This window comes from Leptonychotes weddellii, chromosome 8 (assembly GCF_054177405.1).
Source record: "Leptonychotes weddellii isolate Sample4059 chromosome 8, ASM5417740v2, whole genome shotgun sequence".
Lineage (NCBI taxonomy): Eukaryota > Metazoa > Chordata > Mammalia > Carnivora > Phocidae > Leptonychotes > Leptonychotes weddellii.
The window spans coordinates 11631761-11659165 of NC_138376.1; the positions used below are offsets into that span (position 1 = coordinate 11631761).

The 27405-nt window shown below is 46.1% G+C and overlaps 1 protein-coding gene and 1 pseudogene across 6 annotated transcripts in view; one reads left to right on the forward strand and one right to left on the reverse strand.

Annotated features, from left to right (window-relative positions):
- PHACTR1 (phosphatase and actin regulator 1) overlaps nucleotides 1-27405 on the reverse strand; it is a 458880-nt gene that overhangs the window by 4069 nt on the left and 427406 nt on the right. For 5 of the 6 annotated variants that reach the window (XM_081827667.1, XM_081827670.1, XM_081827669.1 and 2 more), the window contains exons 5-7: nucleotides 27100-27267; nucleotides 24925-25131; nucleotides 7769-8090 (exon numbers count right to left, since the gene is read on the reverse strand). In XM_081827667.1, coding sequence (XP_081683793.1) covers nucleotides 7769-8090; nucleotides 24925-25131; nucleotides 27100-27267 — 697 coding nt within the window. The remainder of the gene's footprint in view (nucleotides 1-7768; nucleotides 8091-24924; nucleotides 25132-27099; nucleotides 27268-27405) is intronic. The other variant, XM_081827671.1, reaches the window with a different exon arrangement.
- On the forward strand, nucleotides 16045-16166 carry LOC115940653 (U2 spliceosomal RNA; annotated as a pseudogene).

A 27405-nucleotide genomic window follows, 5' to 3' on the forward strand; every position in this document is an offset into this window, starting at 1 on the left:
GGTGGTGGGTATTGAGGAGGGCACATTCTGCATGGAGCACTGGGTGTTATGCACAAACAATGAATCATGGAACACTTCATCTAAAACTAATGATGTAATGTATGGGGATTAACATAAGAATTAAAAAAATAAAAAAAAAATTGTGGACTGATCTTATGGATGCTAAGGAAACACAGGTACCTTCCTTTTTAAATGTTAGAGCTTTCCTGTTCTAGCTGTTGAGGGATTCTGTGGGTAGGAAAGGGTAGAGGAAAACTGAATTTAGTAGAGATGTATTTATTTGTCCACTTTAACACCCATAGGTAGTAAGCAAACACATCTCTCTAGAACTAAATATATAGTTCTTAAAATTTCCTAAACTAAACCCAATGGGTGAAAATAAAACAGTATTAAGGACATAATTATTGACATACATAGGAATGAAAACATGTGAATTTTTTTTTTTTTTTTTTTTTAGTTTCAACCCAGAGATTTCAATTACTCCTCCCACACTAATACACTCCCCTTCCTCTAATCTGTCAGGATGCCCTTTCATCCATCTTTCATCTGCTTGTGCCTATTTTTCAGATCTCTATAAATTCCTAAAATTCTGGAAGTTAAGTTTTAGTCTTAGTTGGAGGATACTGAAGACAGTTGGACGATCCAATATGAAACTCTACACCTCAACAGTTTGCTAGAAGAGCCATGGATGATCACTTCCCCAATTTTATCATATACAACGAATATGGTACAAGAGAATTAAATGAAGGGACAAGGAACTTCAGTGGGTCAAGTTCATCATCAACATTACAGTATCTTGAACTCAAGTTTGATATTACTCAATGTGACAAGCAAAGCCCTATGTGCAACTTTAAAGGAAGACACTTTTACTTTGTTTCTAATATCTACAAAAACAAAATTCACACAGTTCAACAACAGCTCAACAACGGGATGGGGAGTATACCCACAAGTAAAGCTTCTTTCTATAATTAAGGGAATTTCTAAGAAAACATTAAACATCAGATGAAAATACCTTTGTATTCAAAGATCAGAAGAACTCAATTCATTTACTAAATGTTTGCTGAGTACTTGCTACATGACAGGTCCCAGTGATGGACTGGGAAGTTGAGTGGGAAGACGAGGCTGGTCCCTGCCCATATTTAAGAGAGAATATACAGACAAACACACAACATGAGGTGGTGTGTGCTGAGAGATGCAGTCCAGAAGGAGGCAGAGCTCCCTCTGGGCATCTGAGAAGGGGTCAAGGAGGACATGGTATTTCTTGAAAAATAAGCAGAATTTTGCTTTGCAAAACAAGGTGGAGTGGGTGGTGGAGAGGAGAGGAGAGTGCATTCCAGACAGGGAGCGTTCCAAATTTTAGGATCATGAGAAAAATACAAAAGGTTAAAGACATGTTCTCACCACCATCACTTAATATTTACATAACGAGTGTTTTGTGAGAACTCAAAGCTCAACAGAGACAAAGAACATCAGGAACACTCTAAATGTCCATCAGCAGGGAATAGAGTAATAATCTAACCATAGTGGCTACCAAGGACTCTATATCCATCCATCCATCCATCCATCCATCCATCCATCCATTTGTTTATTCACTCCAACATTTATTAAGTACCTATAGTGACTATAAGCCAGGTCCTATTCTAGGCGTTCAGGACACAAGCCGGAACAAAACAGTTCTCACCTTTGCGGACGGTATATCCTATTAGGGGAGAAGAGCAATAAGCAAAATAATAAGCCAGCAATATAGGATGTTAGATGGGGAAAAAAGCTACAAAAGGAATAAAGGGGGGCTGGAGAATACACTGTGCTGGGAGGAGGGTTGTAATGTTAAGTAGGGAGATCAGGGAGGGCCTCACTGAGGAGGTGACAATTGAGTACAGACCCAAGGAAGGTGAGGGACAGAGCCCTGAGGATATATGAGGGAAGAGCAGTCTAGAGTGAGGGAATGGTCAGCACAAAGGCCCTTTGTCCGAGGGCACCTGACAGCCCAAGGCTGTGAGAACAGCGAGAGAGCCTTTGTGGTGGGTAATGGTGGGTGGTGCGGGGAATGAGACAGGGAGATGACAGGGGTCCACGCCATGCTGGCCTTCTTTGCTTTTCACTCGTAAGTGTGCTGGAAGGCCAAAGAAACATTTTGGGCACAGTCATTATTATGGGTTATTGTGTCCCCCTCAAAATTCATGTGTTTAAATCCTAATCCCAGTACCTCAGAATGGGACTGCATCTGGAGACTGTTTTTAAAGGAGCGACTGAGCAAGATGACATCATTGGGGTGGGGATGGTGTTCTAACCAAATGACTGGTGATCTTATAAGAGCAGATTAGGACCCAGACGCACACAGAGGGAAGACCACGTGAGGACCCAGGGAGAAGGTGGCCGTCTGTGAGCCAAGGAGAGAGGCCTCAGGGGAAACCAACCCTGTGGACACTTGGATCTTGGATTTCTAGCCTCCAGAGCTATGAGAACATAAATTCCTGTTGTTTAAGCCACCCAGTCTGTGGTACTTTGTTATGGCCGCCCTAGCAGACTAATGCAATCAAGACCCAATTTCTGTGACATGTTGTCTGTTTGACTGAAGGGCGGGAGTGGAGGCAGGAGACCAGGCAGCAGGGACAATGGTGGTCAGACCACTGGGTGGGAAGTGGCTCATCTAAGAGATATTCTCAATGTAGACCTAACAGCATCTGCCAACGCCTCAGACATAAGGTACGAGAAAAAGAAGGGTGTCAAGAGTGACCCCAAGATTTCTGGCCTGAGTGATTGGAAGGACAAATTTCCCTTTTCCTTAATTAAGAAGGAACTTCTTTAAAGTGTATTCCCTTAAGAATCTTCCCCAAATTCCTTCAGGGTCAACAAGGATACAGATCCTATCTTCATTTTACCAACAGGGAAGCCAGAGCACAGGGAACTGATGAAGTGAATTAAGATGAGAAAGAAAATTAGTGGCTGATTAGGATTTTTAAGTCTGAATTCCAAGATTTATGTCAATTAGATCACAGACCTTACTGCGGATCTTAAAAATTGCATGATACCTGAAATGAGAAAATGTCACTTTCAAAAAAGACATGAATCATCAAGGAAGGAAACAAGTGAAAACCATGTCATTTCAGGAAACTGACACAAAATCTCCAATAAGATTAGATCAAACCTATTTGTAATGTGCCTTTCGGGGGCACTGAAGGTGAATTTTTATGTAATTTGGTGTAACATTCACCACTGTTTCTTGGACACTTTCACTGCATGCCATGCAACAGGATGATGAATTTGGATGGAAGAAGTCACTTGTTCTTCACAAACAACCCTAACGAGGTTGGGGGTGGTGTTATTACCCTGGTTTACAGATGAGGAATCGAAGGCAAAAAGAAGTGAGGCTGACATCCCAGCAGTTAGACTGTGGAACCCCATGATGCGGGGCCCCCTCTAGCTTGGCTGCCCTGCCATAAATATGGCGCTCTTCAAGTTTGCTTCAACTCTGTCTCTAGTTCCCTCCTCCTGCACCCCTCCCCCAGATCTGGTGAGCCAATGCTGTAAATACCCAACTACATGTCACATCTTTGCATCATCAAGGAAGTTCAGGTTAGAGTAATGATTAAGAACTTGTTCATATCGGGGCGCCTGGGTGGCTCAGTCATTAAGCGTCTGCCTTCGGCTCAGGTCATGATCCCAGGGTCCTGGGATCGAGCCCCGCATCGGGCTCCCTGCTCTGCGGGAGGCCTGCTTCTCCCTCTCCCACTCCCCCCTGCTTGTGTTCCCTCTCTCGCTGTGTCTCTCCCTCTGTCAAATAAATAAATAAAATCTTTAAAAAAAAAAAAAAAAAAAGAACTTGTTCATATCTACAGCAGCATTATCAACAATAGCCAAACTATGGAGAGAGCCCAGATGTCCATCAACTGATGAATGGATACAGAAGATGTGGTGTGTATATACAGTGGAATATTACTTAGCCATCAAAAAGATTGCCATCTTGCCATATGCAACAACGTGGATGGAGCTACAGAGTATTATGCTAAGTGAAATAAGTCAGCCAGAGAAAGACAAATACCTTATGATCTCACTCACGTGTGGAATTTAAAAAAGAAAACAGATGAACATATGGTAAGGGGTAGGAGAAAAGAAGAGAGGAAAACAAACCATAGGAGACTTGTAACGATGGAGAACAAATGGAGGGTTGATGGAGGGAGGGGAGGTGGGTGGGGGGATGGGCTAGATGGATGATGCGGATGAAAGAGGACACTTGTTGCGATGAGCACTGGGTGTTGTACGTAAGTGATGAATCACTGAATTCTACTCCAGAAACCAACATTGCACTGTATGTTAACTAAGTAAAATTTAAATTAAGAAAAAAAAAAAAAAAAGAACTTGTTCACACAAACCAGAACAGTATTCTTGGGAGAACTACAAGCAAGATGGTAAGGGGTCTACAAACCATCTCAATAAATGGTTATTATAACGAACCTGGGATTATTGGTGTGGAAGAGAGAAGCCCTTAATAAAGTCACTGGCAGTGACCTTCAAAGATTTGGAAACTTTTCACAGGAAAGGAAGACTAGAAATAGAACTGAGGGGGTCTAAGTTAGGAGAAGTAAAACCTGTAACCTAATATAAGAAACTCTGTAGTAATCAAACCTTCTTGACAACGGGGTGGGCTCTCTGGGGCCCTTGGGAGGCTCCTGTCCTTGCAGGGAGTGGAAGACAAATGGTCAGGCATGCTGCAGCTGGCATTGGACTGGCTGCCTGGATGTTCTCCATGGTCCCTTCCAATGACAACAGGGCTATTTATTCAGATTTATGGCCCAAAGTCTGGCATTAATGCTCCTTAATTCCTCATCTGATTTTCACATGACTTACAGTGTTTCATCAGGAGCTGACCACAGGAATGCACCCAGGCCGGACAGGTGACATTCCATGAGACCTTGGGGGCTTTGTGGCTGGCATGCTTAAGTGCTCGGGAATGTTTCTTCCTGCTTGCCATGCTTTTTGGGGTCACTGGAAATTGCCAGGGGAAGAGAGAAATGATTCTTTCTTTCCGTGTTCAGCTTGGTCAGAACAAGGATGAAATCATGTTGACAGGCAACCGGGAGCATTTGTAGGCAGTTAAAAGGAGGGCAGCATCACCAGAGATGGTGGCAGATCCCACACTAATGGGAGGCGGCCTGTGACAACGTTGCTTCGGATCCACCCAGGACTTCTGGAAGACCCAGATGGGGACGCTCAGAAAAATCTCTCCATCTTTATTTGTTTGGGAAGAAGGCCTCTTTTTCTCTGGAGGGTGATCTTGTTAGAGTGAGGCACACGTTAATGCCCTACGTCCTGGCTGGTCTATCTGAACAACCCTGTAACCTTGACCTAAGGCGGGAAGGGAGGGAGACAGGAGGTAATGAGAGCCTGAGGGGGGTACAAAGCACAGGGGATTGCCTCGGCCCAGCAGCCAACATCATGCTGTTGCCCTTCCTGCCCCCTCTTCCCATAATATCATCTGTTCTCTTTGATTCATTTCAGGAAAGAAATGACCTGGTTTAGGTCCAACAGACCTACCCACTGGTCTACATGAAACTGAAATATTCTACAAATACACACAGAAATTACTGAACCGAAAAACGGCGTGTCCCTTGCTGGTTAACACTTCCCACTGAACCTTTGAAAATGGCATATTTCAGTAGAAACGGATTTAGCAACTACCATGATCTCTTGAGTATCTTTTTCAATTGATTAAAGCTCCTGCAAGATACAAAGGCTTACTGGGCATACAGTAGGTGTGGAGATCAGAAATTATGTTGACTGTTAGCTGTTTTCAGGAAAACAGCTGTACTATTTTTTTTTTTAAAGATTTTATTTATTTATTTGAGAGAGAGAATGAGATAGAGAGAGAGCATGAGAGGGGGGAGGGTCAGAGAGAGAAGCAGACTCCCTGCTGAGCAGGGAGCCCGATGCGGGACTCGATCCCGGGACTCCAGGATCATGACCTGAGCCGAAGGCAGTCGCTTAACCAACTGAGCCACCCAGGCGCCCAAACAGCTGTACTATTATAGGGAGAGTTCTGGATTTGCAGTAGGAAAACCCAGGCTTGAGGACGTGCCCCTTGACTTACTACCTAGGATGGTGCTTTTCAAAACGTCTATGAGGAAGGACCTGTTTTGTTGGCTAGTTTCGTCGGTACGTTTATCTATTTTAATTTTCAATCTGTCACAAACTGATGCTTTTGTAAAATATAATAAAAAATCTATAAAAACCGAAACCCTTTTTTATTATCAGATTCAACAGACATAAAATCATTCTGTCAAATCGTTCTAAAAGCGTCTTAAAACTTGGCCTCCGTTTCTGTATCTATACGATTACCGATGGGCAACAAGCAGTTTGCTGACCACTCTTGAGAAATTGGCATTGGGGAACTTACTTAGCCTTCCTTAGTTTCTCTACTTACTCAGTCTCCCTAGGTCATGTGAAGATTAAGATGATAATAAAGATATATCAAAGACTAAAAAGTGCCATCCAAATTGAAAACGACTACTTTATTAACAATAACAGTAGTTGAAAAGGATGCCAAGGGGCCAAAGAAATCTTTTTTCCAGCAAGGGTGGATATTAGTTGGCAATCGAGTCAGAATTCCTAGCAACAACTACTTCCCCTTGGAATCACGTATAGCCCAAACACAGAATACTTGGCGGCGAGTCTGGAAACTATCACAGAAAGCTCCTGACTGTGTCCATCTTGCCTCTGGCTCTCTGCCCGGTGACCAGCAGGCCCTCTAGACTGCAATTTTCCCATCGCCAGGACCCAGCTAACAGCTGTCACTACTCCGGGACAGGCACTCAGGGTCCCAAGCTCAGACACATCCTGCACAGCGGATTGCAACACTTTCTTCTTCTTGTGCTAGGGAATTAGGGCAAGCAACATGCCTTGGAATCATGTTGGGAAATCTGGGAGAAGTGGGGTGGTATTTGCACGCACGCACACACACGCACACACACACACACACACAGCACGAACAACTCAGAACGAGTCCTTCAGGTCCTACACGGGGCTCGATCTCACGACCCTGAGATCACGACCTGAGCCGAGATCAAGCGTTGGACGCTCAACCGACTGAGTAACCCAGGTGTCCCTGTCTTTTTCTATCATAAAAACAATACACACAAAGTAAAAAAGTAGCAGTACAGAAAGATATGGAATATAAAAGTAAAAGAATTTCTCTCCCGTCTCCCCACCTGAGGGGTAACCACTATTAATAATCATATATATATATGCTTTCAAAAAATATTAAGATTTATAGAAGCATGTGTGTTATATAACACATATATATTACTCTTTATATATATTTATGTATTTAGATATACTTACATGTAAATACATATATTAATATATTTATAGTATTTAATTTATATTAAATATTTATATTTAAAATCTATATTAAGTATATTAATATATTTACACATACTAGTATATTTGTATATTACTTATATATTTATACATATTATGCTATTTATACAGTACATGTGTGTATACAGAGATGTTACTTTTTCTTTCTGATAAATATGATTGTTCTATAGTTTGGCAATTGGCAACACTATCTTTTTTTTCTTCCACAATTTCCTTGACATTGAGTTTTGGGTCTCATTTTACTTCCAAATTTTCCCCCAGAGAGGATGAGCCCTTACCCTGGTCTTTACACCTCTGAGTCATGGTCAGATCCCCAAGCAGCCCCCGCCCCCCCCACCCCCGAGCCAAGACCACCCCCCCCAGCCCTCCCTCCCCTTCCCCCACCAATTACCTTTCCAGCCTCTGCATGGTCATGGCCAGCGTTTTGTTCAGCTCCTCGATCATCCTGCAGCCAGAGGGGTGCATGGGGAGGGAGCCGGTGGTGGAGGGGAGGTGAGGGCCGAGACTGCCGTACTGCAGCTGGTGTTGGATCTGGGACGGCAGGACCGTGTGGTGGTGCTGGGCCCCACTCTGCGGGCCGCTCTTCTGGGCCGCGTAGGATGCCAGGGAGAGGTCTGGCCCCCCGACAGGCATGCAGATCATGACTTTCTTTGGAGGTAGTGGAGGCGACAGTTTGACGGGCAGACAAGGCAATTTCACAGGGCCACCAGGATCTGCAGCACAAGGAGGGCGAGAGGCAGCTGTGAGTTTGGGGGCACGGGAAGAAACCTAGACCCTCACATGTGCGCCCACCCTGGGACCGTGGGCCCTGCCGTGGGCTCTGAGATAAAATGCACCAGCAGGGCGAATGCCCCTCAACAAGCACCCACCAACTCTTGGTTCCTGCCCAAAGTGGGCTGGTCACATCAAGGGCCCTCGGGGACCCAGGCACTGGCGACGTCTGTCCCGCAGCTCTCAGGCTAAGTAAGGCTCACCGGCAGCAGGAAGGGGGGACGAACGCAGTGCATTCTTTGGTTCCTGGAAACCCATGGAACTTCAAAGAGACCCTTCCTAGGATACGCCATGATGTCTACAATTTTGCCACTGTCATGTGAAAATATCCTTTCAGTTGGCACTTTCTAACAGGCACGGGACTAGAAGCCAGTCCTAGGTTCAAGTCCACGAACAGCATGTCCCTCCACAAGTAACATCGCTGCTGCTAACCTTAATGCCCTCCTCTGTAATCTGGGCATGATGCTTTCATGGATTCACTGTCACAGAGCTCAGGTGCCCCACGCGGAGGCCAGGTTTCCACAGTCTGTGTGCTGTGCAGCTCATCTCTTCCTGTCCACACCTGACCTCCATGAGGTCTGAGCTCGGTGGCTGGGCTGGTTGGCCCACTCACGTGGCATCCAGAGTTGGGTTATTTGAACTGTAAGGAAGCTCCAACAGGTACTCCTGGGCCTTGGTGGAACCTGCACACACCCAGCACCTCTCGGTTCCAGGAGAGTGGTTTTGAAGCTTCCCAGAGATGCTCCAAACTCAGGGGAGCTGCAGGACAGACCAGCCCTCAGGCCACCTTTGGGACAACCTTGCAAATTCCTGGAGATGATCTAGCATGGGTGGGGGGCAGGGTTGAGTCTTGTGGGCTGCAGGCTGGCCTGGGAGAAGCTCGGCCAGGAAAGGCACGGCGGGGGAGGAGTTAGAGCGCTCTCGACTTCACACTTGGTATCCACATCAGGAGGACCGCAGGCTTCTGCGTCTTGCTCCTAAAGGCCTTAGATTTTTCTCTATCTGTCTGTCTACTCTGAGTGTGGCCTTCGTCAGTTTAATTTCCCCACAGTTCTACCGAAGTGACATCCCAAGGGCACCAATCTGCTGTCACACCTTCGTTTAAACCCCACCAATGGCCTAGAAATAAAGCCCACCTTCCTGACGCGTCATCCAAGCCTCCCAAGGTCTGTGTGCTGTTCAGCTCATCTCTCTGTGCCCACACTTTACCTCCTGAAGTCTGCTCTGGTTCCCCTATGAGAAATGGCCTCTCCTATCGTATCTGAAAAGCCTTACTTAGATCTGGGTCTCCTACGACACCTACTGCTTTTCTCCTGTGGGTTTTCCTTATTTGCTGGCCCACAAATTCAGTCTCCACCCTCCCCTAAATCCCACGGTGGGGGGGCCTTTGTCCCTCACATTCTCCACATGGGCTGTCGTGGTCCTCCCTGGTCTCAAGGCCCCCCTCCCTCAGCAGCTCCTATCTCACAGAGAAACCCGAGGTGCACAGGCCAGGCCTCTCCTTCCCTCCAGAACTTCCGTTTTCCCCAGACTACCTGATGTTTGCACACCCCTGGGCCTCTGCCACATTCCCTCCTCAGTTTGGAATATTCCTCTCTGTTTTGTCTTCCGGGTCCATTCCTCCTCTCCCTTCAAGAACCAATTCAAAAATTACCTCCCCCGAGAAGCCTTCCTGGGTCATTACAGCACTCCTTCCATTCCAAACCCAGTGGACCTCCTGTGGGCGTGAGGCGGGTCCGCGCCCACAGCAATGGTGACCACAGTGAAGGGGGAAAGAACTCTAGCCGCCCCTTGCCCCGTGCCAGATACCAAGTGCTTTTCACTTTAATCCTCACAGCGAGCCTGTGATGTACACACATTATCATCTCGCTTTTGCTGACGATGCCACTGGGCTCTGAGGACACCGAATGGCGCTTCCTGTTTACACAGCTGTCCCCTCTGCTGGAGAACCAGGACCTCGAATAATGTGTCACTCTCTCCTTAGCATCTTGTACAGTGCCCAGCACACACAGCAAGAGGCTCACAACATGTTTAGACAATGAGCTGACGTTCTGATGCTCTGCAGTGGGATGAATTCGCACCTTCTTCCCCCAGAGATAGATACTCTCCGGGAGGGGGAGGGGAGGTACATGAGCAAAAAATGAAAAACAATTTTAGGACCACGTAGCCAGGGGTGTATGGACACTAAACAGTGGATCCTACAGCTGAGATACAGGGAAGCTTCATACTTCCAGGGGACCTGATAAGCTTGCTCCCCAAGGCCAAAATGCCAACTGGTTGTAACCACAGGGCTCCCTCATGTTCCTCCACAAAGGCTCATCCCGTTTGTCACCATCCCCCATGCACACGACACAAAGTAACCTAACCACGTTCAGGTGCGTGACCAATGGTGCTCATTCCAAAGTGGCTGAGAGGCAGAAACTCACCCCGTGTCCAGTTCCTGCTACTGAAGCGTCCACTCCCTTGGCTCTTGGAAGGCTTTGCACAACCCTAGTAAATGCAGTGTGTCTGGATGTGTTAAGGGTTTCTATCCAAGAACCTTTACCCGTTATTCCTTCCTTTGCATTCTAGGTGTCTATCAAAGGCAGGCAGGCCTCGCTTGAGCAGGAGGGCAGCATGGAATCATCTCTCTGGGAAGGAATGGTGATTACCTTGGGTTCTACCACCTTGCTAAGCTACCCCTTCCTGCACATACTCGACCACCGCGCTTCCTGCTACCACTTCTGCAGCAGAGCTTACTTGGCTTCTTCACTAGGAAAATGGCCAAGGGGACGCCAGAAAATTCTATCGGAACAGGCAAGGAGGTAATGATCAAATTAGTGGACATGGTTACTCTCATTGCTTGAGAAAAGAGATGCTGGGGTCCTGGAGGACCCCTTTCTCTTTTCCTGCCTGTGTTTCTTTTCTGGTTGTTTCACTACCCACGGTCATCAATTAAATAGGAGTAGGAAATGAAGATGAATTACTTAAAATAATTTTTTAGCTCAGCAGATTTGGTAAAAAGGGAGGAAAATGGGGAAAAGGTTAAATGGAATTACTGGCTTTCAGTGAATTGGCTCTGTAATCCCCATCTTTCTCCAACATGGTAGACAAGGGAGCGGGCCTAGGCAGCCCAGATCTTTAGTAACTCTCAGTGTCTATTTTTATATCTTCATGATATCTTAATACCAAGTCACTGCTCATAACAGCTCTGGAGCCCTTTATACACCGTCTGCCATTCTGAGTTTCTATCACTTTATCTTTGTCCTTTGCAAACTTCTGTGTTCTCTGCCCCCTTGACAAGTCTGGGACCTCATCTCGTCTTGTAGGGTGGGTAACAGGGTCCACCCTTCTAATACATCTGCGCCCCGTACCAGACATCTTCCTCTAGCACACGTCACGCTGGAGGTCCCCCCACGACTCCCTGCCCCAGTCACTGCTGTGGGCCATCCAGCCCTGCCCAGCGCCAGCAGGTGCCTCCTGCCCTGCATCTCCCTGGCCACTCTGGTCTCTCTGGGCAGGCCAGCTTCCCCACTGGGTTTCCCAGTAACCATGCTCATCCTCTCTCAGGGCCTTTGTCACACCTGCCCCCTGAAACACCCTCCCTGCCCGATGATCAAAATTGCATTCACCCTTCAAAGCACAACTAAAGACCCAACTCCCCACCTTGCAGGCTTTCCTGCTCCCGGTTAAGGCCAACTGCATTGGGATGGCTCCTCCCATGTGTGCTTCTGCTCTCCCCACAGGGTGCCCAGAGTGGAGCACAGCGAAGCCCAGACTCCTGCAGCCTCATGGTTCTCAACCCTGAGGGTGCGTTAGGCTCAGACTGATGCAGACCCTCCCACCCCCTCCCAGGGATTCTAGTGGGATTAGGGGGTGGGTGCCAAGGTTTGCGTCTTTTAAAAGCCACGTTTGAAAACCACTCAACCTCTTACTCTTGTCCTTTTCTCTGAAAACAAAACAAAAAAGAGCACTAATTACTTCTTCTTCTTTTTTTTAAGTAGATGCCACACCTAGCCCAGAGCCCAGTGATGCGGGGCTTGAACTCACGACCCTGAGATTAAGACCTGTGCTGAAATCCACAGTCAGATGCTCACCTGACTGAGCCACCCAGGCATCCCAAGAGCACTAATTCTTAAGCAGAGTTCTTGGACAACCTGTGACAGTCCCCTGATGCTTGGCTAGAAGTTTGTATTCCTGGCCTTCACCTCTGACCTACTGAATGAGAGTCTCGGAGCCAGGTGTTTGGATTTTAAATGCTTCCCAGGTGCTCACCATATTCAGGGAGGAAGAGGAAAGAATCGGGGAGAATCACTGATTTGGGAGTGCTAACCTGCTTGGAGTACAATGCTGCCCAAGGCAGAGATATGATGCATCGGTTCCATCCAGCCCCTGGGCCAACATCCACCCTGAGTGGTCAGCGGCATGGTCTCCAGGTTCTATTTCTATGCCCCCCACATATAAAAAGTACAAGACTAATTTGCAGGAAACCAATGTACTGAAAGCTACACTGTCTAAGATCTATTCACCTAATGACTAGCTTTGTCTAAATCTAACATTTGCAATTAAGGGACTTGTCTTAAAACCAATTTGTCTAATGACACTTCCAATTTAATTTTATATTTACAAAAATCACTTATGGATGAGCACTTTGTGGATGAGCACTTTGTGGATGAAAAGATTTCTTAAATCCTTGTGGGTGAATTTTTTCTGTTTTATTTGCTTTAGAATACTTTAAGTACATTTCAGACAAGTTTGCCTAAAGAGCCTTTCTTCAAAATTTTGTCTCAAGCAATAAATACTTAATCAGATGTTTAGCTTTTCCTACCGACTTGATTCAGTACATCAGATTCCTCGTTTCCTTCTTACTGATTTTCATATGTCCTATGTGTACTGTATGCGTGTATTAAACAATAAAGGAAACATATACACAATACTCATTTCTGCTTAATGAGGCACTGACATTTTTGTAACAAGGACAGACTGAGATGAATGGATTGGGAATGGACTGCATGACCCCACCATTTCTCTCCAAGATGCCAAATTCTTACGGCAGTGATTTCAACCAACCTCACAGGGAAGGTTTGGGAGAGGCGAATTCCTGAGCCTCAGTCTCAGAGACTCCGATTCAGTAGGTTTACAGCAGGGGTCTGGGAGTCTGCTTCGTAGAGAAGCTCCCAGATCACTCTGACCTCGGTAGAGACCACACTGGGAAGGTGCCCCAAGTTATTACCGGATTAAGCAGCACAAGATCATTACCAGAGTTTGTCATACTAAACACAGAAGATAAACCATAAAATCGCACACTCATTCAGCTCTGATAGCAACAGCAACTGCTTGATCTCTTTTATGTTCTGTTTTCCAATCTGTGAAATGGGGATGAAGATGTCATAGGCCTATTGCACAAATCACGTAAGATAAAGTGCATTCACTGTGTGGCATTGGGCCTGGCACTCCGTTAATAAACAGTAGTTCTGTTCCTGGTTGCTGTCATTTTCATCATCCCATGATGATGGGAATGACTTCCTTAGGAAGGTCATCCAGCCTCCCCAGGGGGAAGGTGACACCACTAGGCTCTCACGGGCCCCGTATTTCCCTTTGTCACAGCATCTCACATACAGTCAATTTAATCCATTTCATTTTTCTTGACTTGCTGCCGATTTTTATTCGCAGTAGGTGTAAGTGATGCATTAATTTTATGACATTGGGTGCGGCTCTTCCCCTCGTGGTCGCCAACAAGGAGCTGGGCCCAGCACATAGCAGGTGCTTCATAAACATCTGCTGGTTTTCTTTCTCATGGTGTCTTGAGAGCCGTGGGAAGAGGTAGAACTTAACGACCACTTTTCCTACCCTAAGGCTCTGCTAATCAAAGTGTGGTCCGAGGGCTGGCAGTAGCAGAGCCTCCTGGGAGCGTGTCAGAAATGCAGAGTCTCAGGGCCCAGCCCGGGCCTTCTGAATGAGAATGTGCATCTTGACAAAGACCCCAGGGAGCCCTGCACAATCCACGCTGAGAAGCTATCCCCTCAGGGCCGCTCCTCTGTGAAGAGGACAAGTGCCCAGGGCCTTCTGGAGGAGATTCAGCTCCGGTGCTTGCTCTCTCAGGGCTGAGCAGGGCCTGTGGGGGGCTATTCTACTGCAAGTTGAGGCCTGTGAAATCACCATTGGGTTAGATCTCAGAAGAGCTGGAGTTTAATACCAGTTCTAAGACCAAGAAGCTCTGTCATTTTGCCTAAGACATTAGCCTTCCTGAGCCTCAGTTTGCTCATCTGTAGAAAGGGAGTATAACCCACTTCATAGGTCTGTTATGAGAAGTACAGGGATTAATGTCTACACAGCTTCTCCATGGGGACCAGCGGGCTGAAATCCAGTCTGAGGTCTGTGCTGGCATGGGCCTGAGTCATCCCAGAGGAAGGGGCAGCTTTCTGTGACTCATTCTTCCAAAGGGCACATTTTTATAGTTTTACAAAGTCCCTGAACAGGTCAGTGGAGGGCCTGAGTATAAAATCCCTCCAGTCTAGTCCTTGATTCCTTGATATGTCAAAGGAGCTCAACAAATGTAGTCTTCACTGATCCTGAAAAAATAATATATTCCCTGCCTCTGCCACAGGTTGTCGTGAGGGTCAGACTAGAGGATGTGGACACGCTTTGTAATCGGCCGAGCATGGCATTCCTCTGGCCGGTTACTCACGGGACTCTTGAGGCCCCTGTGAGCGTCCCCTAGCCTGATGCTTCCTGTCTGGGGTGGGACGCAAGAAGCCAAGACAGGGACTGGGAGTGTTGGTGGTTTAGTATGTGGCGGTTCTAAGTAGGGAGGTGAAAAACTGGCTGAAAGTGAATGCGGTAACAGGAAAGAGAGCTTCCAAAGGACAGTCTCGGCAGGCTTCCCTGCTTGCAGCAAAGCACTGCAGGAAGAGAAAAAGGTGAGGCCTTCCAGGTTTCAGGGTGTTGTTCTAATGCATGGCGCCCTGCATCAGCATTGAGGGCTAGTGGAAAAGAACACAGAACTGGGAGTGACAGAACCTAGATTCTCTGCTGTTCCATGGCTTGGGAAAGATAGCTAACCTTTTTTGGGATTCAGACTCTACCTCTAAAAATCCAGGGATGAAAAAAGTCTCCTTTGCCTCGACAGCACCTCGCTGAATAAAAGAACGTTGCATCTATGGGATGCATGGTATTTATGGACTGTTGGAGGACACACTCTAACTCCTTCATCTCTAATGATGGCAGTGGCTGGTCCTGCGGGGGCAAACACAAAGCTTTCTGCTTGCTGACTCAGAAATGCATGAGTCCCTCGGCAGCCAGACTGATCGAGATGCAGTTATATTCATAAAACTGTCTATGTTGATGGAGTTCCAGAGAACAAGGAGAATAAACTCAAACTGTGAGTGTCACAGAGCCATAAAACCCAAGAAGGCTGTTATTTCCAAACATGACACAGCTCTGGCTTATGACTTCAGACAAGGAAAGGAAAACTCCAGATTACTTCTCTAGTCCATTCTTGTGCCACAGGACCACGGTCTCTAACAGAACCAGTCTGGGCTAATGGCACACACCTCTAGCCTCTCTTCTCTCTCTCTTTTTTAAAAAATTTTTTTATTGTTATGTTAATCACCATACATCATTAGTTTTTGATGCAGCGTTCCATGATTCATTGTTTGCGTATAACACCCAGTGCTCCATGCAGAACGTGCCCTCTTTATTTTTTTTTATTCTTATGTTAATCCCCTTACATTACATCATTAGTTTTAGATGAAGTGTTCCATGATTCATTGTTTGTGCATAACACCCAGTGCTCCATGCAGAATGTGCCCTCCTCAATCAATACCCACCACCAGGCTAACCCATCCTCCTACCCCCCTCCCCTAGAACGTGCCCTTTTTAATACCCATCACCAGGCTAACCCATCCTCCCATCCCCCTCTCTTCTCGGCCTTTTGGCTAAGATCAAGTGTAGTCTCTCTCTCTCTCTTTTTTTTTTTAAAGATTTTATTTATTTATTTAATTGACACACAGAGAGAGACAGCGAGAGAGGGAACACAAGCAGGGGGTGTGGAAGAAGGAGAAGCAGGCTTCCCACGGAGCAGGGAGCCCGATGTGGGGCTCGATCCCAGGACCCTGGAATCATGCCCGAGCCGAAGGCAGTCGCTTAAGCAACTGAGCCACCCAGGCGCCCCTAGTCTCTCTTTTTTTTTTTTACTAACACCTGCTGTCGAAGCCCATTTATAACTGAGGATGCATCCGGGCACTTGTCAATGAGAATAGCACTTACTGTCTTAATGAACAAGGGTGTTGCAACAATTTCTCAGCCATTTGCCAACCTGGTTTCGGTGGGTTAGAGTCTCTGATCTCCTTTTATAGATACAGGCCCTCAACCCAAGAACATAAAGAGACTCTACGAAGTGTACTTAGAACTTAAAAGGAGAGTCCAGAGTCACCAAAGCCCGGAATCAGATTCCCCCTGGCTGCAAACGAAGATGCTCACACGAGTTCCGTCCATTCCTTCAGACCATCCCCGGGATTCTAAGTTCGTTGGTCCGATGCCTGGAAAGGCCACATGTGCTGACCACCCCTTGAGTTAAGAGGGATGGTGTGGAGGGAAACAAGTAACAAACAAGTGACTTGTGTTACGTGCCGTAAGCCTGGCTTTCTCTCCCAAGCCAGGCTGGCACGTGGAAACCAACAACTACCTGATGTTTGTGACAAACATATCCTGAGACCTTCCAGAATCCTAAAATCGAGGGCCATGATAGCACACGTCACCAGCACCTGACTTTGTTTCTGAGTCACTTTCCACAACAAAATGTTTTAATTTACCCCTTCCAAAGACCATCTGGGCAGATGACAACAAGGAGGGAAGAACATGCCTCACGGGTATGGAGATGCTGGGCAGTGGGTGGGGGTAACAGCTGGGTCACCCATCATCTTCGTAGGGCATGAAATTTGGTGTTTTGTTTTTTTTTTGGAAGTAAAATTACATATTATTCATTGTCAGAAAACTGCTCTTAAAGAGTGCCAACTCTAGGTATCCCTATATCATGACAACAAATGCCTGTTGAAATCAGCATTTTGTTAGATTACAAATCATCTGCACAAAAGCCCATTATATGGTTTGATTTTGCAGTGATGAGGATGAGTGCTATTGCTCCCAGGGAGACCGGGGGAGGAGAGCAGTTGGTTCAACTGATAACTGAGCTATGGAAACTGAGGCTTCTGCAAGACAGGTACAAAGGACAGGAAGAAGGTTCTAGAGATGGACAACAGCAAGAAGCATGGACCCAACAGTGACCACCGGGAGGACAGCTATTTGCGACTATGCAGGAGAAGGCTGGGAGAGTCAGATCAAAGTCACGAAGTCATGAAGGGAAGCATGAACATGCTCATCTGATCTCAGAACACTGGAACCAACGAACAGATCGAGGATGTCCGAAAGTAAATTTAGATGGTATGAAATGAAATACTACATTGGGGCGCCTGGGTGGCTCAGGCAGTTAAGCGTCTGCCTTCGGCTCAGGTCATGATCCCAGGGCCCTAGGACTGAGTCCTGAGTTGGGTTCCTTGCTCAGCGGGGAGTCTGCTTCTCCCTCTGCCCCTGCCCCTCTCCCTGCTCATGCTCATGCTCGGTCTCTGTCTCTTTCTCAAATAAATAAAATTGTAAAAAAAAAAAATACTACATAGACCTTATGGAGCTATAAAGAGGTAGAACATTCAGGGTGAAGGTGCGAGTAAGTTCAAGCCAGATCCTTAGATATTATAAACAGAAAAAAAGGATGGCTGCAATTCATCTTCAACCTTGCATCTACCCGATGCACAATACTTACTCATTGTTGAAGGACGCACTCCTAGCTCCTGCATTTACAGTGAGGGCGGTGGTTGGTCTAACCACCTGCACCTGGCGCATTACAAGGGCATTGCCATTTTCCCTTGACAATCCCAGCATGCGCTCTGACACCTCAGTCTGGACCACAAGTTTGACCGATGCATGACTGTCATGTTCTATCTGCTACTCTAATAAGGGACTGCTTTCCATCAGGTATCGGGGCTCCTTCAAGCTCTACAGAAGCATGAGGATCTGATTTTGTTTACGGCACAACTCAGAACCTGAGAACAAGGATCCTGCTACGAACTCATGGGCAAATGATCATCCAGCACCTCCTTCAATGCCTCCGCCACAGGAGGTTCTCTCTCTCGCAAGCCCTCCTGTTCTGGGGGTCCTCAGTGCTAGCTGAGGACACAGCAAGGACCAAGGCCGACTCCATCCCCACTCTCAGGAAACTGACCCTGGGATATTAACACGATGTCCAAGAGAAGAATGAAGGGCAGCAGCTTGGTGCCCTTTGCAATTTCCAGTTGACAATGGCCATGCCCCAGTTTCCTTTATATTTTCAGTTACACCTCCAGCCCCCAGCATTATTGCCCATCGGATCCACAAGAGCATCAAGGAGACAAGCTGGGTTGAAATCAAGCAACTGCTGCTAAATGTCCACAAAACATGCCCACTCCTCCTCTAAAGTCAAATCCTTCATCATGGCATGCGAGGCTTTCGACAGTTTCCCTTCAACCCACTTCTGGCCTGATCTTGGATTACCTCCCTCCACGAAGCCAGCCACGCTGGGCTGTTGGCTAGTTCTTGAACATACTGTGCCTCTCACGCAGATGCCTCTGTGAACTCTGCCTCCCAAGTCACAATGACCTCCTTTCCCCTCCATGACCTTCAAAATGTGACTCATCTTTAAGTTTTAAACACATCCTCCTTTATGATGTTTTTTTTCTGATTCTTTCAAAAGGATTCGGTCTCCTGCTATTTGTATTTCTTGAGAACCATGTTTATACATCTTCATATGAAGCATTTGCTGTAGCTTATAACTGTCTACAACCCCTAGAGCTGATGAGGCAACACTGCTTATAAATTATATCAAGGCTGGCGGAGCACCTTGCACAGGGTGGGCCCTCAAAATGGAAGTGCCATCCAGCTTTAGAAAGGAAGGAAATCCGATCACAGCTAGAGCATGGATGGACCTTGAGGGCATTATGCAAAGTGAAGTAAGCTTCTGATAAAAAGACAAATAACTATAGATTGCATGTATCTGAGATGCCTCAAATCCTAGCAGCAAGAAGTAAAGTGGTGGTTATCAGGGGTGAAGCGGGGAGGAAAGGAAAAGGGGAGTCATTTAACAGGTACAGAGATTCAATTTTGCAAGATGAAAAAGTTCTGGAAACCTGTTGCTTAACAGACGTCAATCTAGTTACCGTTACTGAATTGCACACTTACAAACTGTTGAGAAGGTAAATTTTATGTTATGTTTTTACCACAATAAAAAAAAAAGTGCCAAGTGAATTCCATCTCCAACCTAACAAAGTGCCACAAAAAAAGAAAGGTATTTTGTTGTCATCTTCATGCTGGTCACAGAGGTGAGAGGAGAGAGGACCCTTTAAAAAATGTTTTAAGAGAAAGTCCTCCCATGCACCAAGAAAGAATTTCTGCATCTTAAGAAAAGGAAATTAAGACTGGAAAAATATAGAAAATTGAGGATAAAGAGTAAATTTGGGTATATTTCCCATTCCTTCAAGGTATCAGTTACCCAGAGACTATGAACCTTAAACCTCTTTCTGAGGCCTCTGGGTTGTAGTTCATGTTTTCCATTTAAAGGCAGAGATGAGGTCCAAGGTCACCGTGGTCCAGTTACCAGTTTTCTTGTACTTTCCGAGTAGAATGCAAGGACAGAGGCAAAAGTAGATGATTTTGTAGGATTGGAGAGGAGGCTGAAGGAGGAGAACAAGGAAGGTGGGGAGGATACTGGAGAGAAATGGGGACACACAGTAAGAGACCCAGAAAGGTACAATGAGATCACAGATCAGAATGTCACTACAGAAGAGTATGCCGTGGACAGTGTCCACAAAACTCAAGAGACAGTATAAACAGGAATGTTGGTTTTGGTGTGACGAGCTCTGGATAGAAGATTCTCATTAGACACGTGAGGTTGAGACGTACCAGAGGGCATGGATGCCATTTGCCAGGTAAGTCTGCAGTTGTAAAAACTTTCGAATGTTGAAACTAGCTATCGACCAACACAAGTTCCTTGTATTTCAGGGTCTACAGACAAAGACCCTGGGCAGGTTCACATTAGCAGAAGGACTTATTTTTAAAGGATCAGCAACACTTCCTTTTCTTTTCATCCTTTCTTTTAAAGATTTATTTATTTTAGAGAGAATAAGAGAGAGGGAGAACAAGCAGGAGAGGGGCAGAGGGAGAGGGAGAGACAGCATCTCAAGCAGGCTCCACAACGACTTGGGACTCAATCTCCCAACTCTAAGATCATGACCTGAGCCCAAGTCAAGAGCTGGACGCTTAACCGACTGAGCCACCCAGAGACCCCAACACTTCCTTTTCTTTGCTGAACTGCTAGTCTCTAACTGTGGCCAAATGCTTCCCACATGATTTGCCCTGTTCTTGATTCTTACAGACTATTTCCAGCATGTTCTTCCAAACCCAACCCAACCGCATTCAAGTCCTCCTCTTCATAATCAAGTGCCTTGAGATAACTTATTTTTGAAAGACTGGATACACTTTTGTCTTTGAGTTATGCAAATAAAGAAGCCAATTTCCTTTTTTAAAATTTAATCAATCAATCAATTTATGTATTTATTTTTGAGAGAGAGAGAGGGAGAGAAAGAGTGCAAGCAGTTGTGGGGGGGGTGTTGAAGGACCAGAGGGAGAGTGAGAAAGAATCTTAAGCAGGCTCCACGTTCTGCACGGAGCCTAACACGGGGCTTGATCTGAGGGTCATGGGTCAGGGTCATGACCTGAGCCGAAACCAAGAGTTGGATGCTTAACCGACTAAGCCACCCAGGTGTCCTGAGAAGCCAATTTTCTAAAAACAGACTGGACACACAAGGCCAAAAAAATCCAAAGAAAGCTCATGATTCCATTGTTTAAAATTTTAAGAACAGATATCTTAGTGAGGATGGTAGAAACTAATGGTTATGAGTAAGAACTCTGGAGTACAACAAAGTGGGTCCATCTCTGCACTTACACTCTGTAACCACTGACCGAGTTATTTAACTCATCCAAAGAATTTCCTTTTCCTCCTCTAGGGAAGAGAGAATAACAATAATAGCATGGACTCCATAGGACTAAACGATATGCTGTAAAGTTCTCAAAAAAGGGCAGCTGCCGTCGTTATTACCCAAGTGTGAACAGCAGACTGTGAAGTCCAGCTCTCATGGGAGCTGATTATCCTTCATTCAAATGGCACCTACGGGGCCCCTAATCACAGGTACCGTATGCAGAGCCATGGATTATTCATGCAGCGTGTCATATCGGACTCCTAGAGCCAGGATGGCTGGAGAGGTGACTGATGAAGACTTAGAAAGATAGGAGAGAGTGGTTTCTCCCCCACCCCCCCGCCCCACTTCAATCAACCCTTTTCCTCTGGGGTCCACCATCATCCCAAGAAAGACGCATTTTGAGAATCATTCACCTCAACCATCTGCATTATGCAACCAGCTCTGCTATGCACCGTACTTCCAGAACGGAAGGGATGGAATTTGATGCTCCTCTATTACATGCAGTTGGAGACCAGGATGATGACAAGGGAAGAAGAAAGATCGTCTGGGAGAGCAAGTAGGCTTCTCTCTACTTGCTGGCGAAAAGAGCAAATTCGTCAGACAGTCTCCAAGTTCCTAACGGTTTTCCTGATAAAGGGGAAGCACATGCTGAAGCAGAGATATTTCTGCTTGTCTTTTCCTGATCATATGCTTGGAAGTGACCCCAGGTCAGGCTCACGCTTTCTCTAGGATCCTACCGGACCATTAACCGCTGTCACTCTCTATTAATCATGCCTGGTGTCTTTCAAATTGTCTGTGTTCCCTTTCAAAAATGTCAACAGGACAGCCGACAGGGAGAGAGAGCATGCTACAACTTAGAATTCTCAATTTAGAGTTCTAGAATTCTTAGTTTATTAATTTCTTCTGACAGAGCCCAGATGTCTCCAGAGTAATTAGTAACAGAACAGGGTTAATGTAGCTGCCTCACAGTGATGCAGATTCATTATGACTGATTGTTCACTTACAAAAATTAAGCATGTCTAATTGAATTTAAACCCAAAAGGACAGCACCAGGCTTGCAGCCCACAGATAGCTCCACCTATCTTGTCTTCCTCCTATTTCAGAGGCTATCAGATACTACAGCATGGTAAGGATTATTAGCTCTTATGTATTTTTATCCATCTGATCCAAGCTATCTAGAGGTGAGGTTTATAGAGAGTAGATAAGTCCACTCTCCTTGGAAAAGGACGGGGGAAGCCAGAGATTGGGCTAATTAAGATAGCCTCAGTCTCTCATGTATCAAGAGTCCTGCGGATATCAGGCTGCCCAAGTTCATGGCTCACAGCTGAAGATGGGAATGAAGTGTGCCTTCATCAATTAGATAACTAGATAAACTAGGGGATGTTGTTGGCTAAGAAATTCTGTCGATTCTTCTTTTAAAATGTCTTTTCTATTTTTCTGTTCTCTCTCCTCCTGCTGTGATTGGCCAGATGCTTGTGAGCTCATATTTCAGATACAGGAGTAGCTCTCCCCATAGTCTCCCTGGTTCAAATTATTCCATTTAATTCAACTAGTGATTCTGGAGAACGAGGCATAGGGCTAGCCTTTTTTAGGCCTTCCACGGTCTCTTTCTGTTCATTATACACAGTGACCCAGGAAAATCTTTGAAAGGCTAGTTTTCATCACATTACTCCCCTGCTCAGAAACCTCCAAAGGTTCTCTGCTGTCACGGGAACAGAATCTAAATCCTCATACGCCTTACCTAGTGAACCCTTTCTCAATACATCCTGAGACGGACCCTCTGCCCCAGCTCGGCCACTGGTCATGGACCCAAAACAATGCCATCTCTGGGCCTCTGAGCAGGGCCTTCTCTCCTGGAATGTTCTCCCCTCATTCTCTATAAATGCCCTTTATGCTTGAAGGGACAGCTCAGGCTTCAGCCCTTCCATGCCCTTTTATCGGATTGCATGGAAATCCAACTGATACTCCGGAAAGTATTTTGGCACTGTATTATGTGTACATATAATATAGATAACATACAAAATATATACATGTAAAATTTATATATTAAACTGTCATTTGCATCCACTTTGATACCTAGCACCTGTGTGACGAATAAATATGAACTACATACAGGAGTTTATTTCGCAATATTTAATCTTCAGGGAAATTTGGCATCAAAGCCTTCAAAAGCCTACAGCTCTTCAAAGGTATATAATTGATTTCTAGAATTAGAATAAGCAACTCTAATCTAGAATGAAATTAGGAGAAACGCCGATGCTTATAAATCAATGTATGCCACTGAGGATGTTCACTGTGGTGATTTTTACAACAGGAGATGGGAGAGTCCACAAGGGGCCAAACACGTAAATCCTACTCCACACCAGGCAGCTAACAAAAGCATGTTGGGGAGTATTTATGAACATGAGAATCAGTCCACAAGATAGCACTGCGTGCAAAAAGCTGCTGATAAGAGACTATGTATAGCAGGCATTTGACTTTCATTAGACAGACAGATAAAACAGACAATGGTTATCTCTTAGAGGCAAGTTTATGAGGGCATTTTCTCCTTTGTGCTTTTCTATGCATTTACATTTTGGGGCACTGGACTGAAGTGTTATTAACGTGTTGAACGGTTCCTTTAGATGGAAATGTGCTCTTTCAAACCACAAACATCTGGCTTGGATGGACACACACGTGGATAGAGTCGTTTGACTCAATCTTGTGTTTAAGCTGGACTCGAATGAAACTCAGCACCACGTGGGAGACACCCTCCTATCGCAGAGACAACATTCCCTGGGTGAGGAATTAGGAAGCATGAGGTCTAAGCGTGCCCCCGCTGCAGAGTTCCTGCTAGGCCTGATAATGGTACTCATTTTTCTTAAACTTCAGCTTTTCTACTATAAAAGAGGCAAATATTCTGCCCTACCTCTATCCTCATCACGTCTCACAAAAATGTACAGAGATCAATTAGAAACTACGAAAATATCAAGTGCACTATAAAAAGGCAGCTGATCAGATGGAATGGCTCTCAAGGTTAGAGAAACAACCCCCTGAAATCTTTACTCTTTAATTAAACCCCAACGTTAAATCAGAAAGTAGTGTCTGATTCATGGGCGGTGAAGTACAACTTCATTAGGTGCCCAATTTAATAGCAGTGGGTACGTTCACTAACACTTTCAACATGAAAATGTAAAAATCATTTTAGGACAAAATTTAACTCGTCTTTTAAAAGTATTTCCCACAATACACAATACTTTGCAGATTGTCTCTACTTTTTTTTTTTTTTTTAGCAGAACAAACAGCACAGACATGAATTTTAATAGAGGAAATACGCCGGGCTTCAGATCAATAATTTAAAGACAAAAGCTTTAAAGCTTTGGCAAACTCATTACAAAGGGAACGAGGTACGACTCTTCATCTTTGCAAAGATTTTGACATTGAACCTAATTCACCTCGATGCGCAAATCATCGTGAGTCAGTCACACAAATACCAATGTACATATTTACAGATACACATGACAGGGGCTCTTGGCATATGGCTGGTGGGTGCATTTCGAATGCTTCTTGACAAAAACACACAAACCCAGATCACGATTGCGTGTACCAAGATGCACATGGAAACACCCAAACGTCCCACAGAGCAACCTCACCGGAGAGGTGCAACAGGGCTCAGATAAAAAGAAAGAGAATAAGAGATTATCCCTTGAAGGGAAGGCAGGGCTGCACGCCCCCGGAAGACATCTTGACTCACCTGTTAAGTGGTTGGCAATCCTGGTAGTGGGTTTGGGAGGCAGGGCGGGGGGTTGCTTGAGAAGGGACAGCTGCTTCACTGGGGTCTCCTCATGGTCTCCAGAGAAAGCAGCAGGTTTTTTGGGGGGCAGTAGCAGGACTGGTTTGGCTGAAGGATCTTGGGACAGGAGGACTCCAGACTCACTGGCAGAGGGACTCTCTTCAGACACTGAGGGGACAACCACACGACACACAGGAGACATTACACAAACGCAATGCAGGTGGGGCCGGCGGGAGCACACAGGACCGGGGGTGTGGGTTAGCAACAGAGTGGAGCACCGACTGTTCCAGGCCGTCGTGAATGTGGGGAGAGTTAAAGAGAGGCTGCTAGAAATCCAATAAAGCGGGGGCGAGGGAGTGGAGGGACACATCAGGGAGGCTGAGGCAGTAAGGGAGAGGTGGAGGGGGGGAAAGAGGGGGGAAAAAGGAAGAGGACATTTTCTCCAAACTATCCCAAGCTTCACCACTTCAACTTGGCATTTACACTACACCTTCTGTGAGTGCTCTAAACGTGACTCATGGGGCCACGGCAACAATCCACGGATGGCAGGTGCAGTGGGTCAGGGACAAAGTGCCCCTTCTGAACCAAACCAGCACCAAATGCTGGCATCTTCCCTTGGGCCTGTTTGCCCTTTGTCGAGTGGAAGACAGAGGAGATTCTGGGGCCTTGTTTTTGCCCACTGGGTCTCCCCGGGTCTGGGACATGAAGCAATGAAGCAGTCTAGAGGCTGACAGCAGGCCGGGCATCCCCACATGCGCGGAGTGGCTGCTCGTCCAGGTTCTGGGGCCAGCCAAGCAGTTGTAGGGGCTCCTATAAACTGACCAGACAAAGGATGCACCAAGACAACGTCTTCCTGTCTCCCCGCTTCCTCTCTCCTCTCAGTTGCCGGAATGATGATTTTCTGTTTGATTTCCCCCATTTCTCTTTGTTCGGCATTGGGTCTGGCTCTACCTTTCGGCCATGGGAGACCCCGACTGGCTCCAGTTAAGAGCTGTCCTGGGGCGGGGGGCGGGGGCAGCCTGGCCAATAAGACTGAAACTCTGAGTTCACTGGGATGACAGATATCCCTCCAAGGGTCAAATCTGTGTGATTCCAATGTCACAAGAAAGGTTGGATGAGAAACACAATTCACTGCTTTAAGTTGGAAAAACCTGCTCAGCCTGGGGGGGAATGTAACTCAGGTGCATAGTGTCCTGCTTCTCATCGCTGCTGATTGGCATGACTCCAGTGACTCTCCCCTGACCTCTTCTTCCTCCCTAATCCGGGTTGCCATGTCCCCTGTAGCACCAAGGCCCTCATGAGTGCTCAGTTCTCCCCCTCTCCCAAGGGATGCCGTTATCATCAGGTCCCAAAGTGGAGCATGGAATTGACTCTGTGACCCCAGCTCTCCCGTCTTCCCACCTGAGCCCTGCTGATGCAGACTTTGCATATGGTGTGGAAAAAGGATGTGGTCTTTCTCCCCACACTCTGGAGATTCCGGGAGGTCCCTCCCCCTCCACCCCACCAAGGCTTGCCTCTTGACAACAGGGACCACTCCTCACTGGCTGCTGGGAGGATCCCACCTTCTGAGGGAGTGAGTACTGACCATTCAGAGGGCTTTGGACCAAAGAAGTAGCGATGGTCCAATGGTACCAAATATCACCTGTCAGCTGCATACGAGTTAGCCAGTAAATTGTATACAATTTAATAGCCAATGAACACATCCATTGTGTACAGTAAACGGATACAATTTGCTAAACTGATGCAACCATTAGCTGGTATATGGAGACTGGGCTTAAAGGCCATGCCAGGGTTTTACAAACACGTGAATTAGATAGGTATCCTTTAGAAGAAGTGTAGGATTCCTTAGCTTGAGCTTAATAGAAACGAGTGCTAGGGAAAAAAACAAAAAACAAAAACCAATGACATTTTAAATCCCCAATAGTACAAAAACAGGGCCTTCTTCTTTAAAGACATTAAGATTCCAAAAAATGTTTTTGAAAAACTACAGAACAGTAAGTGTAAATATGTACTGATTGGGCAGTTTCGTCCCCATTTCCAGGAGATTCTTAGGCTTGGGGTGGTGCAAAACAGAACTCCAAGTCCAGCCAGGCTACAGGTCTCAAATGCCACATGCAAGTCAACCAGGGGAATTACCTGTCCCATCCATGATGTCTGAAGGTTGGAGCACCTCGTATGAGCAGGGATCCCTGGGCATGGGAACCGGCTCCATTTCGGACAGGGCTGGCAGAGACAGCTGGCTGGAACTCAGGGACTGTCCGTTTTCCAGCGAATCATCTTCGTTCGATATGGAGAGCTCCCCATCTGTGGGAGCGAGAGGGAGATGGCACAGTTAGACAATGCCCGCCTTCCAGGGAAGGGTGACAGTTATCGTCGGCTAATTGAATCTAAATGTTTTTGAACAATCTTTATCAAGGTCAATCTGTAAAATCTACACTTGTT